The sequence below is a fragment of the Protobothrops mucrosquamatus genome, unplaced genomic scaffold (assembly GCF_001527695.2).
Source record: "Protobothrops mucrosquamatus isolate PMUCROS unplaced genomic scaffold, P.Mucros_1.0 scaffold2158, whole genome shotgun sequence".
Classification (NCBI taxonomy): Eukaryota; Metazoa; Chordata; class Lepidosauria; order Squamata; family Viperidae; genus Protobothrops; species Protobothrops mucrosquamatus.
This window is the reverse complement of record NW_015388254.1, coordinates 148,862-165,247: the sequence shown is the minus strand read 5'-3', so window position 1 is coordinate 165,247 and position 16,386 is coordinate 148,862. Positions and strand designations below refer to the sequence as shown.

General features: G+C 43.5%; 1 protein-coding gene across 1 annotated transcript in view; it reads left to right on the top strand.

The window, feature by feature from the left end:
- ITGA7 (integrin subunit alpha 7) overlaps positions 1-16,386 on the top strand; it is a 72,046-nt gene that overhangs the window by 39,999 nt on the left and 15,661 nt on the right. Inside the window, exons 10-21 of the mRNA XM_029285743.1 lie at positions 1,146-1,241; positions 1,750-1,811; positions 2,487-2,656; positions 4,556-4,705; positions 5,721-5,833; positions 6,338-6,527; positions 8,236-8,319; positions 8,421-8,500; positions 10,032-10,109; positions 12,154-12,256; positions 14,048-14,224; positions 15,346-15,444. Coding sequence (XP_029141576.1) covers positions 1,146-1,241; positions 1,750-1,811; positions 2,487-2,656; positions 4,556-4,705; positions 5,721-5,833; positions 6,338-6,527; positions 8,236-8,319; positions 8,421-8,500; positions 10,032-10,109; positions 12,154-12,256; positions 14,048-14,224; positions 15,346-15,444 — 1,402 coding nt within the window. The remainder of the gene's footprint in view (positions 1-1,145; positions 1,242-1,749; positions 1,812-2,486; positions 2,657-4,555; positions 4,706-5,720; positions 5,834-6,337; positions 6,528-8,235; positions 8,320-8,420; positions 8,501-10,031; positions 10,110-12,153; positions 12,257-14,047; positions 14,225-15,345; positions 15,445-16,386) is intronic.

The following is a 16,386-nucleotide window of genomic DNA, read 5'->3' as shown; positions in this document are numbered from 1 at the left end:
GGAATTCCACCATAATGATGATTAGATCTGTACATAACCTATATCAGGGCTTTTCAATCTTTTCACCCATTGTACCACTTTTAGGATATGGCACTATCCAAGTACCACCAGTCGCCTAGCAAGGTGTCAAAAACTTGATGACCCCCCCCAAAAAGGAAAAAAGTGATAAAGTACAGGTAGTCCTCGACTTACAACAGTTCACTTAGTGACTGTTTGAAGTTGCAATGGCATTGAAAAAAGTGGCCCCCAAGCCACAGCCGAGCAAAACACCTGCCTGCCTGCCCACCCGGCCGCGCTCTTCCTCCTGTCCGAGGTTTTCATTGTTGTGAGCATTTCTGTTGAGGATTGGCAGCGGGGTGGGGTGGGGGGGGTGTTTGGTTTTTATTCCCCCCGTCTACTGGGTGGTTGCAGCAGGTTTTGGTCACTTCACATGACCCTGGGACACTGTGACCGTCATAAATATGAATCAATTGCCAAGCATCTGAATGTAAATCACAAGACCCTGGAGATGCTGCAACATTCCAGCTGATCGGCGCTTCTTCTGGGCCCACCAGAAGCACCAGGATCAGTGCTACTTTCCAGCTGATTGGTGCTTCTTCAGGGCTCAGCAGAAGCAGCAGGATCAGCGCCGAGCTCCAGCTGGAGCCTGGCACTGATCCTGGTGCTTCCACTGAGCCCTGACAGTCCCGAAGAAGCACTGATCCTGGCACATCAGCTGAGCCCTGACAGCCCTGCAGCTCCAGCCATCTCTCTCTCAGGCTTGTGCGGTGCTGCCACCAGTTCAGTTCATTCCCCTCCCCCGCTACTTTTCTAGGATGGTCGCGTACCACCTGCCAGGTGCCAATGTACCACAGGTAGTACCCGTACCACTGGTTGAAAAGCCCTGACCTATATGACTGTCATCTCTTACTATTGTAGTGGCAACTGGAAATAGATTTGAGGAAAACATGATAGGAACATAAAGGACCATATTGTACCTCTGCCATAAGTGTGAGAACGTTTCCATCCCATTTGGGTGTTCAGTTAGGATCTTGAGCATTACCAAATGCTGTCAAAACTCATATGTATTTAACATTTGGGGCTTCAGTGAGCCTCACGGTCTGCAGCTGGCTCAGTTTCTTACTGCTATCCAATGTATTTTTTAGATCTCGACCTGTCGTCCATATCTCCAGAAATATTACTGCCAACCCCCAAAACGTTGACCTGGAAAATGTTAACTGCCGCTACATGGAAGGCATCTGGTGAGGGAAATCTCCTCTTCTTTGATTGTATCTCCTTGCTTCTGCAACCTTTCCTAATCCTTTTCTTTGTGAACCCCAAGCAGATGTTTCATGAATACGCCTGGAGCTTTGATGCTGGTTTCATAGAATATTCTATGGCAAGAAAATGATATACGATATTTTTCTGGGCCTGCTCATTACAATCCCAGACTTGATAGGCCTTCAGATGTAATACGTACCCACTCTTTGCATGCTTCAAATCACCTTTTCTTCCTTGAATTCTGTTGCTACGTGGCCCAAGTTAATAATTTTCCACCGCTGAATGAGGATTTTTAGAGTGTGTTGTTCTACGTTGTGCTTTGGGATTGGCAAGTAGTACAGAAAACAGGAGAATTACATTTGTAAATTCTTGTCACGAGAACCAAAAGGTTGCATTGGGGTTGCCAGGCCATTGTGATGGTGCTGTAAATAATTAGTTTTTAAAAGGTCAGGGCCTACTTTCTTTCTTTCTTTCTGCTTTCTTTAGCAGTGTGGAAATACAAGCCTGTTTCATCTATACAGCCAACCCTTCAAGCTATAGCCCACCCATCAGTGAGTATTGTCTGGAACTTTCCAAGATTCTTGGCTTTTTAATATCCTTATAGTCTTGGTTTTGTGTCACTGTTTCAACGCCTAAATCATAACGGTGTTAGAGAATTAGCCCCATTGTAGTTGGTGTACTATATCCTATGGCCCGTATAGTAGATCAGCCTCTTAAAATTGGGCAAGGGAATTCTATTCAAGGAATAGAAGACTTCAGCAAACTAAATCTGGACACAATTAGAAATAACTTTTAGTCTCTTTTCTTTCACCTTCTTCTCTGCCCCAGCTCACAGCCTCTCCTTCCCCTAGCACAGTGGTGGCGAATCTATGGCATGGGTGCCAGAGGCAGCACTCAGAGCCCTCTCTGTGGGCACGCGTGCCGTCGCCCCAGTCCTAGGCCTTCAGCTGGGTTTTATAAAACCTTTTTGCTTTAGGCCTCCGCCGTCATGTGCAAAAAAAAAAAAGGTTCAATCAGTCAATTTCAACTTCTTGAGGGGAAAAAAAAGATCTTGCAAAGTTGAAATTGGTTGATTGAACTTTTTAGTCCCACCCAGTCTGCCATTACCACCGTAGCCACGCCCACCCAATGGGCCACACCCACCCAGCACTTGACGATGCATAAGTGGGTTTTGGGTTGCAGTTTGGGTACTCAAGTCTCTAAAAGGTTCGCCATCACTGCCCTAGGACTTGAATACAGTTTTGAGGCTGATGGTGACCACCGGCAGCAAGGAAAACCTTCTAGAGTCTTCTTCCGAAAGCAGAAGGACGAAGACCTTGAGCATCAGTACTCTGGAACACTGGAGCTGCCTAAACAACAGTCAAAGATTTGCACGAAGGCCATCCTGCAGCTGAAGGTGAGTGTCACGGCAGATCTTGCTGGGTCTCTTAGCACTTGATTTCTGAAAGCCACCTAAAAGTGGGTGACTTTAAGAAATGTAAGTAAGTACCTAAGTAGCTTTCCTTGGTCTGTTCTAAGAAGAAGCTGGTTTAAGCGTGTGGTTGACAAGATCCAGGATACTATTCTGGGTTGACATAAGGAGTTCCCCATTTTGCTTTTTGTGATTGATGGAACAACTTAGAGCAGACATGTCAAACACAAGGCCCCGGGGCCGGATGCGGCCCGCGAAGTGGTTTCACGTGGCCCACGAAGCCATCCTGGAAACAGTGAGGGAACGGCCTCCACTGCCTTGGCCCTGACTCAGGCCAGCTGGGAGCCAATGTACAATTTTGTGGTGGCCATCTTGGCACTTGCCCCGGTGGACCATGCCTTGGCACTTGCCCCGGTCCCACCCCCTTCTGCCAGAGACCCTCAGATCGGTCCCACTCCTGCCCAGGCCCCCATAGGCACTCTTGATGTGAATGATGTAGAACTGGCCATGCCCACCCAGTAGGCCACACCCACTCCATCCATGCCCACCCAGTAGGCTGAACCCACTCTGGCCACACACACCCAGCCCCCCCAGGGTAACCGCAATGCTGATGCGGCCCTCAGTGAAATTGAGTTTGACACCCCTGACTTAGAGAATAAAAAGATGGAAGATGGATGTGTCTTCTCACCATGTATTTGAAGCTTCTCTGTAATCACAAGCCGAATTTGAAAAAAAGCCAAGTAAGTCAGGGTGGTTGCGGTAGATTTTCGATAATAATAGTCATAAAATTCTTTGAGTGAACAAGAACTTTGTTCTAACGACAGAGGATTGTCTATCCTTGGCTATTCTGTAGGTGGGAGGGAAGGCTTGGTTTATTTCGGGCTCCTTTGTGAATTTTTAATTTCCATTGATAAAATATGGCCTGCATCCAGGGTTATGTCAGTGAATCTGTACTTACACAATGGTATTTCCTCTTTCTCCGTAGATCTCTCAAGCCTCCAAAGCAAATGAGAGGGTGGGGGTGGACAGTGAGAGTCCTTTGTCCACAAACACGCTTTTGGACCCAGCCTCTGTTTCAAGATTTTTCACTTATTTAATTCCTGTTAAAATACCTTCACTAGGAAGCTGTTTAATTCAGATCTTCCCATGTTATGTCTAAGAAGTCCAAGGCAATGACTAATTTACAATTTCTTGGCCCAGTGTTTAGCATCTAAACAACAAACTAACCCATCAGACCCATCTGCATTTAGGTTTTACCATATTGCATTGATTCCTACCATTCCCCCATCCAATTAAGCTCTTCCACCCTAACATTTCTAACAGCCTGTTATTAACCACCACATCCTGCCTGAAATATTGGCTATGAATTCACAGCTGTGGCCTTTTGTCACCATGGCACTCACAGGAACTAAGTAGCAGGGGGCAGAAGTTTAAGGTATGCAAAAACTGTCATAAAATATTCCAAGACGGAAGCAGACCGTTCCTCCTGGAATAGGCCGTTCCAAGTGTTCCAGAAGACCAGTTCTGAAAAAAAAGAATCTGTTCTGAATGTTAATTTGGAACCCTCAGAAGGGCTCCATTTCCAGACTGGAACCAGTTCAAAATCATTTTTGGCTTTTGACTATACCAAGGGCAGGCAACCTCGGCTCTTTTATAACTCGTGGACTTCAACTCCCAGAATTCCTGAGCCAGCCATGCTGAGGGGAAAGGGAGAGGTTTCCAAGCTGAGCCATGCTGGCTGAGGAATTCTGGGAGTTGAAGTCCACGAGTCATAAAAGAGCCAAGGTTGCCTACCCCTGAGCTATACTATGATAAACATTTTGAGAATTGTATTCCAAAATTGTTTTAGGGAAGCAACGTATGTTGTGGTTGTCTTTATTATAGGAGCAAGTCCGGGACAAGCTCCATCCCATTGCTGTGATGATGACCTACAACATCAAGCACAGCCGCAGCAGACGCCAGATCCCAGGGGCCACTCTGAGGCCCCTCTCACCTGTTTTGAATGCTGTGCCACATAACTCTCAGAGGACTGAGGTAGGCAAGCATCCGAGGACAAGGTTATGTGAAGGAGAGGGGTTTTTTTTCCCCCTTGTTCACTGGTTAACTAGGAGAGAAAATGGGCTCTATTAATCATCGTTATTACTGTTTCAGAATCCCTGGGTTAGGAGGTTGAACAAACAGCTGAAGATAAGGAGTCAAATAAGAAAAATCTATGGCTGGCCCTGGTTGTTCTTTTTGTATATAGAATTATGGATTTATTTGAGCGCCACATTCTTCCAAAGCAGTGTGCAATGTATAGTACTTCACAAAGCACACCAAAGTGGCTAGTAATGTCATAAGCTACTGAAGGTTTTTTTAAAAAAAAAAAAAAAGTAGCATGAAATCGCAACATTCCTCCCCACCCCATCTTTGCCTCGGGCAAACTGCGGGAACATTTAAACGCAAATTATGTGTTTCAATTAATTATGCGTTATATTACAGGTGCCCTAGGGCTTCTGGGGGAAAGGCGATGATTCAAGCCTGTTTAATGACAAGAGTTTCTCTTGCTGTTCAATGCGCCTTTTGCTATTTTTATGTGTATTATATTACAGCCTAGTTGGACGATGATGTTGCTGTGTTTAAAGAATAACAAAAAGTCAGTTAGTCACAGCTTGCTAAATTTTACCACCTCTTCCTAAGGAGATAATCTGCAATAATTGCATCATCTATTCCCTTATTATGGCAGCCTCCTTTGTATCGATAACAATTGCCAGTTTTCCTGTTTGCATGACTCATGATTCAATTAAGCATGTTGCGTTCGGGGCCAATATTTGCAGTTTGATGGGGAGGCCCAATAAGTTTGCAATCAGAAGATGCCAGGATCCTTTTGTAGCATACAGCTGACAAATCACATTTCTTAGGAGAACAAAGAAGCAGCCTCGTCCACTCACTATGCTCTGAGTCAGTCTGGGGCTTGAACCCAATTCTTTGTCAAACCTAGCAGAATTCCTCTGGAGTGACTTCCCCTTTTAGCTGTGGCCTTTGACTTTGAAGCCCTGTGTTCTTGCAGGTCAATTTCCTCAAGCAAGGCTGTGGGCAGGATAAAATCTGCCAAAGCAACCTGCAGCTGAAATACAAGTTCCACTCTCGTGTTGATGATGCTGTATTCCAACCTCTACCCAGGTATGAACAAAATCCAAATTCCCATTTGATGGTAACAGTGATGTTATATCCCAAGATTATTCTAGGATGTAGAGTAGAACTGTCCATGTAGCTGATGTACCAAAGAAGAAGAACACAAATGAATCTCCATTTCCAAGGTGGTTTTGCAGTTTCAGCCTTTTAGCATGTCTGAATGGGTTGTAGGATACTACAAACATCAGTGTTATCAGGAAATCAAGAAAGATGAATTTTTGGAGGTGTTGCCCTTAATTAGGTTAGACTAGGGATGAACGGTCAAAGACCATTTGAGGAAAAAATATCAGCAGTTTTAAGATGAGCACACGAAGGAACTGCAATAACAGGCCCACATTTTTCATCCACCCATTATGAAAGAGCCCTGGCTGAGGTTGGCTTAGGTTAATAGGAGCTAATCCGATTAGAAATTTTTATTTTGACTGTTTCCTAACTTGCCATAATTACGTTAGATCGGTATTTCAATTATTGCCTTTGTTTTCTTTCCTCCAGAGGGGATGACGGCTTGGACGTTTTTTCTATGAGCGATCAGAAAGGCATCGCCCTTGGAATCTCTATCACCAACTTTCCTTCTGTCGCTGCTGAGCCACAGCGGGATGGTGATGACGCCCATGAAGCCATGCTGCTTATCTCACTGCCCCCTACTTTGACTTATGCTAGTCTGCGGCCCTACAATGCAACGGTACCTTTTGGAAAAATACTGCATGGTGTAGCCCAGTGATGGCGAACCTTTTAGAGACCGAGTGCCCAAAAACTGGCCCTGCCCCCACTCCACCTCCTGCCCCGCCCCCACCCCACCTGCCCGCAGGGCCACTCACCACCTCCAGGGCCCACCGCAGATCGCCCAGGCAGCCCAGCAGCACCATTGCGGCCATGCCCTCTGCCCGCGCCCCGCAGCATCAACTGTGCGCTATGGGGTGTGAGCACAGAGTCTTGTCTACGCTGCCTGGCTGCCATGTCCTTGGCTGCGCTGCTCTGCGTGGGCCACACTCGGGGGTGACTCTCCTTCAGGGGGGCTGCTGGAAAGGAGGGAGTCATGGGGGGAGGCGAGGCTGGGGCAACGGCACCCGTGCCCACAGAGAGGGCTCTGAGTGCCGCCTCTGGCACCCGTGCCACAGGTTCGCCACCACTGGTGTAGCCCATAGGGAGAGCCAAGGGAAGGGCCAGTCTGAAGGACTGATTACCAGAAGCCTGACGATGTTGGAGAGATGGCAGGGTCACCTGAAGTGGAAAGCTGAGTGAAGTTTAAAGGATTGGTTCTCAAGGGACTGCACATGAGACAAGGAAGCAGATTGTTAAACACTGTACAGCATCTGGGTTTTGGAATTAGTGGTGCTGTAGGTGGGATTTGAAGAAGGATTCCAGCTGGGCTGGCATGCTGGGGCTAACAGTTATGGCACAGAGAAGGAATGTGCAGCTCTGTGGGCTATGACTAAAGATACTATTGTTAAGCTGCAGACGCAAAGGGGGAAGGCTTCTGGAGTCAGGGAGGGTTGTACCAGGATAACAGAGACCCACAGAGAGTTGCACAATTATAAAACCCAGAAGTTATGAGGAGGAGAGGGCCAATGAGAATTGCATTGGAGCATTCTCAGTTTTAGAGGAGAATGGATAAAGTAGGGATTGTACTTGCATTGTTTTAAAAAAGCACCGGCAAGAGTGATTTTGAACAATGATGCCATTCTGATGATAATGTCACAGAAGTGCCACTGTTTCTCCCTCTGGGTGTAGAAGCACTTTCAGGGCTGTATGTATTCATTCAGGTACAGACTCAGCCTATTTAAATGTATCTTTAGCTATTAACATTGTTTGAAGAAAGGTATCCGTAGCAGAACATCCAGATTCAGCCATAGTTTCGTTCCATACAGCATTAACCTTGTGAACTCTCAAGCTTCCTCCTTCCGTTATATATTCAAGATGGACAGTATTTAATATTTATTTGCTATGTATATGTAGGGGTGTGGGTCTATACTTAGGTTGTACATAGTATGTTTTAGGTGTGTGTCATGTATGTGTTTCACTCTGAGAGCGGGCAACTAAATTTCATTTTTGATGTGTGCCGTTGTGCCCACAGTAAAAAAAAATGACAATAAAGGTTATCTTATCTTATCTTATCTTATCTTATCTTATCTTATCTTATCTTATCTTATCTTATCTTATCTTATCTTTATAATGTATTGTGAAATTCTTGATACTTTCTCTCTCAGATGGATGCACACTCTCAGACAAGAAAAAAAGACAGGCTACACAAGTTCCTAACATTCTGTTGGGTCAAATCTTGGCTATATTTTTCTCAGTTCCTTCAAGTGGCAGATTTTGGAAGAGTAAGATACGTACGTTTTTAAATATGCAAAGGCTGATTGTAGCTGAACCTTTCTTGCTTTTCATAGGAGAAGATCCCAACCTGTGTGTCTAACCAAAATGCTACGTCTGTGGAATGTGAACTTGGCAACCCCATGAAACGTGGAGCGCAGGTGAAGGCAGTTCTTCTTTGTTACTCTCCCTGCAAACAGAATTTGCCTTGCTTCTCTGTAACTCTTACTCTCAACCCTGATTTTTCTCTTTCTATCTCCAGTTTCAGTTCTACCTTGTTCTGAGTACTTCAGGCATTACCTTGGAGACGACAGAACTGGAAGTAAACCTAGAATTGACTACGTAAGTAATTCCTTTCTTCCTCACGAGAACTGATCTTTTATTACTCGGATTAAAGTAAAACATTTTCCTTGAGCATTGCTGCTAGCTTTGCAAATCTCATCCCCAGAGAGAGGTGTCCCTGTGGGGAGGAATAAAAAAAATATCATGATGGTAACCATGTGTCAGCCCTAGGAAGTAAGCCACATCAGAAAACTAAATCCACAGGAAGGTTGAAACAATACTTTGCAGATAGTCCTTGGTTAATGACCACTCATTCCTCTTTGAAGTTACAATGGCACTGAATGAGCAGAACTTATAACTGCTCCTTATTGTTCTGGCTATCCCATCAACCCTGTGTTCACATGATTGCAATTGGGCACTTGGCAACTGGCTTACACTTAATGGTTGCAGTGTCCTGTATCACATGATTAATGTTTGCGATTTTCCCTGCTGGCTTCCCATAAGTCAAATGAATGCGGATGCCGGCAGGAAATTCACAAGTTGCTCTGTAAATTCCTTGCACTCTAGTGCCTTTTTCTCCTAAAAGCCATGCCTCAGTGGCCACTAGTGCACTTTCTCTACCTGTCAGTGTCGTTTACCTGCCTGCCAGCCTGCTTGTGAGCCACCTGCGATTTGCAACTTTCTGCCGGCTTCCCATTAACTTTGCTTGTTGGAAGCAGGCAGGAAGTTGCAAGGAGGTCCTCACTTAATGAACCCATGATCCATCCTTAACAATGGCAACAGGAAATGGTGGGATTATCATTGCTAATCATTATCCCAATTGCCGTCCTAACTCCTGTACTACCTGTGTTGAGTTAGGCTACAGTTACAGAATCCTGCAAGCCCAATTGTGCTTTACCTCCCTTCTCTCTTACATCCCAGTGAATAAAGGAAGAGCTTGCCTGAGTCTCTTTCAAAATATATGTTATTTCCAGTGGTGGGATTCAGCCAGTTCGCACCACTTCAGCAGAACTGGTAGCTAATTTTTTGTTGCCCAGGCCCAGAATGGACTTCCGGAAGCGGCATCCACACAGAGAACCGGTTGTTCACATATTTGAATCCCACCACTGGTTATTTCCCAGGATTTAAGGAATGTTTCGGTGCTTCTTGCTTATGTAACAATACGTCCCTGTTTCAAGGACATCTCTCTGACACTCTACATCATGGCCATGTGATCAAATAAATCCCTGACCCTTTCTTTATGTATAGTGCATGTAAAAAAGGAGTGGGGCTTTAATTGTGGTGGCTGTAGTCACCATCCTTTTTGACTCCTCAGTGGATGTCCCCGTTCCCTACACTAATTATGCTAAGGGGGACTAAGATCCAAATATCCCTAGGCCAAAGCTTGGATTTACTTGAGTTCCCTATATTTAGGGGAGCACAGCTTCTTCAAATCAAGTTTGCATGCGTGTCAGGGAACAAGTTGAATATGAGTGGCAGAAATTGGCATGCCCCCTCAAGAGAGATAGGATATGAACTCAGTAACTAATAAACACAAATAAAATGCACCCAATCTTTACCCAGCTGAATGCCTGTATTTCCTTCTTCACAGGATCTCCGAACAGCCTGGGTTGGCCCCCGTGGCAGCTCGAGCCCGAGTGATCATGGAGCTTCCTCTCTCAATTACTGGGTAGAAACAACTTGGGAAGCATTTGTTTTGCCCCAAATAATGAGGCCTCCCCTCCCCCCCACCTCAGGTTAAAATATGCTGATAGCCAAGACTCTATTCACACCTCTGTTGAAAATGACTGAAAGAAACTACTTTTTTCATTCAGCCAAACAGCCTGGGACTGTGATGACGAACCTTTGGTCGGATACTCGACATTTTCTGAATGTCAAAAATTCAGAAAATGTCTACCTTGACTCTGCTGGCATGTCTCACCCCCCTCCCACATACACAGACAGACAGGATGTCATGTGTCTGATTAACGAAGCACTTAAAAGGACTTTCAGGCATATTTTCTCCTAAAAGCATTTATTAAGGTTACAGAGACGTCAGTACAGCATGGTGGAAATGCTTAGGTCTGGCTTCTCTTCCGTTACGCATATACATTTTAAGCATTCCCCCCCCCCTTTTGGGGTCATGGTTCACATCTTCCAATCAGCTTGGAAGATGTGATTTACTTCCAGTTTCTTTTTCCGGGCTATCCTTATTCTCCTCCCTTTTCTCTGTTGCCTGGTTTAACTATAAAAATGCCAGACAGTTCTGCATATTGTCAAAGCAAGAATATACAGTATTTGCAGCGTTGACACAGACAAACAGACAGACAGACAGACAAAAGAGAAACACTTCCTAAGAAAAGAGTAATAAATTGCATTAAATTATTTACATTTGTCATTGAATGGACCAATAAATAAATACTTACATAGTTGTAGATATTCTTCAAAATGCCTATATGAGGAAGCTTCGGAAAATGCTCTTGCATGGCCTTGCAGCCTCAGAAAATGGTGTTTTGTAACAGTTCTTTTTTTCCAGGGGTTTTATAATTATCAGCCAGCTAAGATTTCAGTCCAAAGTGTTTAACCACCTGAAAGCTTTCCAGTAACTTCCCCTTTAGAAGATTAGCCAAAGGCCAAGGTTTTTCTTTCTCTGCAAACAGTTCTTAAACTTAAAAATGCAGCTCAGTGTGTTTATAATCCCAGAAGGTCAGCAGTTTCTAAACATATATAGTTTCACTCTATATTAGATAGCCCAATGCTTTGTTCCCAACTGTTTTTTGCTATTTCTGAGTGTCTTACCAAATTCTGAGTCAATGCAGCTATAGTTTTCTCTAATCCTTCACTAGGTGTCAGTAGCTGTTCATTTTTTCAACTTTTAAAACAAAGAGTTATTATTTTTTATATATAATTTCATCAATACTTTTTCAGATATGGAATTTTAACAGTTTTTTTAGTTTTCAAATATGTCCAGACTGTAGTATTTTTAACCTCATTTCAATATATTTTTGTTCCCCATAAGAGTTTAATTCGCCGCTTCCGTCTATGGGAGAGTGGGGGTGTAGTTCCCTCCCTTCTCACTATGGGAGGATTTTTGCTTCTTGGGAATCTTGTCCAGGAAATCAGATACAAAATAGAGGGAAGATCGAATTCCTCATCCAGTTTCAAGCACGCTGTTCACCGTGGTTTTTGTTGGTGCCTTTGGACTTCGGCTGCAAGTAGCTTGGGCTAGTCACCAAGGTGTAGCCAGCCTTTCTCCTGTCGGGTTAGAAGGCTTCCCCCGGATCAAGCGGGAGGACCACCGTCGTTCCACAATCATCGGGGCGCCCTCTTTCTTCATCGCCTCTCTGGAGCGACTTTAGATCCATTTAGAGTCCCCTGGCAGGATGAAACTAGCCATGGGGTGCGGAGCTCCGCAATCCCTCGGCCGTGAGCTATGGTGCAAAACCGGAAGTCAAGACTAGGCTTTCTCCTGCAATTTCTATAGAGTCCAAAGTCCTTGCAGCCTCAGAAAAGAGCGGGAAAACCCCATTCTCACATACACTCTCAGAGGCCTCATGAGACTAGGCTTTCTCCTGCAACTTCTATAGGGTCCAAAGGCCTGGCATGTCACCAAAAATGGCATGGTGTGCCGCCTATGACATGCATGTCATCACTGGCCTAGAACTATCTCTGGAATGTGGATGGCTGACTTTCTAGCTCCCCGTCCCTTGAGACTTTTATCCATCTCTCTGCAGACTGCCCGAACCAAAGCAACTCTTCTTCAGTGGGGTGGTCAGGGGCGAAAGCGCCATGAAGAAGGAAAGCGATGTGGGCAGCCCGGTGAGCTTCAGTGTGACGGTGAGTGATCCTGATACTTTCAGAGCAAGTTGTAAATTCATCATAACACCTTTACGTTGTAGTCATCTGTTATGTCTGGAGCAGGGTGAGGCAGTCTTGTCCTCTCTGGTCAGTAATAAGGATTGTAAGAGTTACAGGTTAATTTAAAAAATGGTATTCAAAAATAAATGTTGATGATATTTAAAATAGTGATCTCCTATACTTCAGCTAGTTTGGTCTAGTGCAGGGGTAGGCAACCTTGGCTCTTTTATGACTCGTGGACTTCAACTCCCAGAATTCCTGAGCCAGCATGGCTCAGCTTAGAAACTTCTCCCTTTTCCCTCAGCATGGCTGGCTCAGGAATTCTGGGAGTTGAAGTCCACGAGTCATAAAAGAGCCAAGGCTGCCTACCCTTGGTTTAGTGGTTAAGGCATCAGGCTAGAAACTGGGAGATTATGAGTTCTAGTCCCACCTTAGCCATGAAAGCCAGTTGGTGATTTTGGGCCAATCCCGCTCTCTCAGCCCAACCCACCTTACAGGTTTGTTGTGGGGAAAATAGGAGGAGGAAGGAGTATTAGGTTTGTTTACAGCCTTGAGGTACTAATAAAATAATAGAGGTGGGATAAAAATCTAATAAAATAAAAAATACTTCCCAATCCAGGGGTCTCCCACCCCGAGTCCACGGCCTGGCACTGTTGGGAAGTGGCTGAGCAGTGGGTGAGCAGTGGGTGAGCATGTGAACGTGCAAAGCTGCATTTGTGCAAGTGGCGCGCACACATGAATCCATTCCCTCTCCCTCGCTACCATCAGTGCGGCTGATCCGCAGAGCCGGAAAGTTTTGGGACCACTATCCTAATCAATGGTTCCAGGTTTTAAAAAATAGTACTGTCATTATATTTTAACTTAAAAACTTGATTAGTTTAGGGGGAAAAAATCTCTTTTGAATGTATTGGAACTCTCTGAGAATGTATTTAAAAAATTGGCTCATGCTGTTTTTATGCTAGAGATGTAATTTTAAAAGAACTTTGGTACATACACTATGGGCTTCTTCAAAGAGAATTAAGGATTAAAACAGCAGTATTTGTTAAATTATGTCTCCAATGTCTGGAAACTTTCACTCTTTGAAGAACACTGGATATATTTTCCCTGAGCTGTGGGGAAATGTGATTATGTATTAATGGAAGAATATCTGTATCCTCCATTTCTTCTAAATGTTAGCTTAATGAAATCTGTCAGCTCTTAGCTTTTATATTAGTTCTGTACTGATGGAGAGGTAAGACTGGGCAATATGATTTGCTATGACAGGAACTAAATTTAAAAATTGAATCACAACTTGGGAAAAGATGAAAGTTTCTTTCTTTCTTTCTTTCTTTCTTTCTTTCATATAGACATATTTAAATATTTGTTAAAAGATAAATTAGATAAGTATTTTGCTTTGTTGTCATGTCTAGCATATCTCCTAGATTTCATTATTTCCTATAGAAAAAAATACACAACTGTGAGCTAGAATTCTTTGATGATATCCAGTTTTTACTATATATTACTGATTTGCTTCCAAGGAAAAATTAAATTGAGAATTCTTCCCCATATTCTTTGAGGGAACCCAAATAACTCTTATTTTATTAACTCTTGGATTATTTATCCTTCAAGATTGTTAAAAATGGCTTTTTAAAAGGCAAGGCTCTTTTTTATGATTTCTATCTTGTATTTTCACTTTAAAAGGCTCCGCTAGAAATATTGAATTAGGAAGATGTGATTGACTATGTAAATATGATCTCCTGAGTTGCTTATCTCTTTCTTTGCCTCTATTAGGTCTCCAACAGAGGCCAATCCTTGAGCACCCTGGGCTCTGCCTTCCTCTATCTCATGTGGCCCTATGAAATTTCAAATGGAAAATGGCTTCTTTATCCTCTTAAGATGGAGTTATTGAGCCATTCCCAACAACGTTCAACTTGCACCCCTAATCCCAACCCCCTGGGCCTGGCTCTGGTAAGTACCATGGATACTAGATAGCAATGGGATACATTGGCTAGTGAGAATAGTGGACATCCTTCTCCTACTCTTAAGGGGAGATATATTTAGGGGTGCCAAGTTCCACTGTTTATAATATAGAAAACACCTTTAAAAGGAATTTATGATTTTCCCCCTTTTAAATATTGGCTGTTTCTTTTTACGAATATATTTACTCTCCCTACTACAGATTCAGGACATATATCTGCAAAAGGGAAATGTCATTTTTGTAGGAATATTCATGGTTCCAAAATTATTGTTGTAACTCAGTTGGATAAATTCGTTATCCAAAAACTTAAATATATCTCAGTTATACACTGTTTTCAAAAGGACAATCCATTTCATGTTCATGTTATCCCAGAGTTAGAATTCTGTCCATTGCATGTTTTCCTTTTGAAAAAGCTAGATCTATCTCAATTCCTGCAACCCATGGAAGAATTTCAGATCCCCTCTATCCCATCTGCTTGCATCCTTTCCAGCCAGCTTCCCCGTTGGCTTTCTGGGGAAGCTGGCAGAAAAGATTGTAAATGGTGATCACATGATTGTGGAGCATTTGGCAACCAGTTGTATATATGAGCCAGTTGCCAAGGACCCAAAATGATATCATGTGATGGGGAAGGAAGCGGCAATATGGGCGTAAAGCACCTTTCTGAGGTCTTTGTAGGTTTGAATGGTGGTAAATGACAGGTCTTAAGTTAAGTAGTAGCTGTATTGTAATATTAGCACAACAATGGTTGGATGATGGTAGAAGCTATAAATCACTAATGGAGAAATAACCGTAAGATCCTTTAAAAACATTAATACATATTTATTGATTTGCTTATTTGTTTCTTTCAAGAACCTTTATATCACTTTCAGCCTCTGAACCTCTCAAAACAGCTTATGTACCAGCAATAAAAATGGTGGGTTGACAAACTGAAAAAGAAAATGGAAGAGGGAAAGTTGGAGGGAAGAAAAAAAAAAGCCAGTCCAGGAACTAATTCTTCTTGTTTTTTTATTTTTGGGTGGTTTTTTTTTTTGCAAACCAGTTGTCTGCATATTCTTTTTCTTTTTCTAGCAAATGTTTGCAGTGCCCCTCATCCGATATTGTTATTTTTCAGGAACCATCACCTCAAGGAAGGAAGAAACGTGAGACCGAGCAGACAGAAATGTCCAGCCCATCACTGACTTATTGGAAAGGACGAAAAAATGCTACCTTAGTAAGTGAAGCTCGCTGTTTATCAGGACCGAGTGTATTCAACACCATCTCTGTGAAAATGTCCTGAAAGTAGTTAACCATGACATTTGGTGTCTCCCTGGCTGTCACTGTGAAGTAGCGGCAAAAGTGCAGGAAATCTGCTAAAGATGACAAAACTGTGAGTTTCTTAAAAAGAGCCTTCAGAAACTGTACTTACAAGACAAATCATGAGCTTTTAAAAATAAATAAATAAATATAAATACAGCTGATCTCACTTTTACAGTGACTTTAGACGGCTTACAGCATAATAAAAAGATAAAACAATTAAAAATTAAGAAAAAATAAAGACTAAAAAACCCAGAGGACGGGCGACATGGGGGTGGGGTTCTCTATCCCATCAGCCACTCCAGCATAGAGTGCGCCAATCAGGGCTCTGGCCAGCGAACAGAGCCAAGTTTTAAGGCTCTTATGGAAGGGCAGGGGCATGGGAACTGATCTCAGCTTGGACAGAAGAATATTCCAAAAGGGTGGGGGGTTGCAGCAGAAAAGGCTGTTCTCCTGGGCCTGCCAACCAAAATTCTTTGGCAAATGGAATCCAAACTAGGCCTCTTTTGCTGGAATGAGTGGGATGGACTAATCTCATTTGGGTGAGATGGCTCCTCAAATACCCCTGAATCCATGCCATAAAGGGCTTTAAAGTTGATAACTAATATCTTGAACTGGACCTGGAAGCAGACTAGCAACTAGTATAGTTTGCACAACAGAGGTTGTTAGATCGCGCAGGCAGTAAGACACGAGTCGAGTGACAGTCAGCTCTCGGTTTATTGGCAAGGCATGAAGTAAATCCGGACTGGCATCTGGGCCAGGGGAGCCCTCTTTTATGGGATTCCCCTGGCTTGTAATCACACAATTCCATTGGCTGGTAAGACCCCGTTGCTAGTTAGCCAACCAGCAACGGGCATGA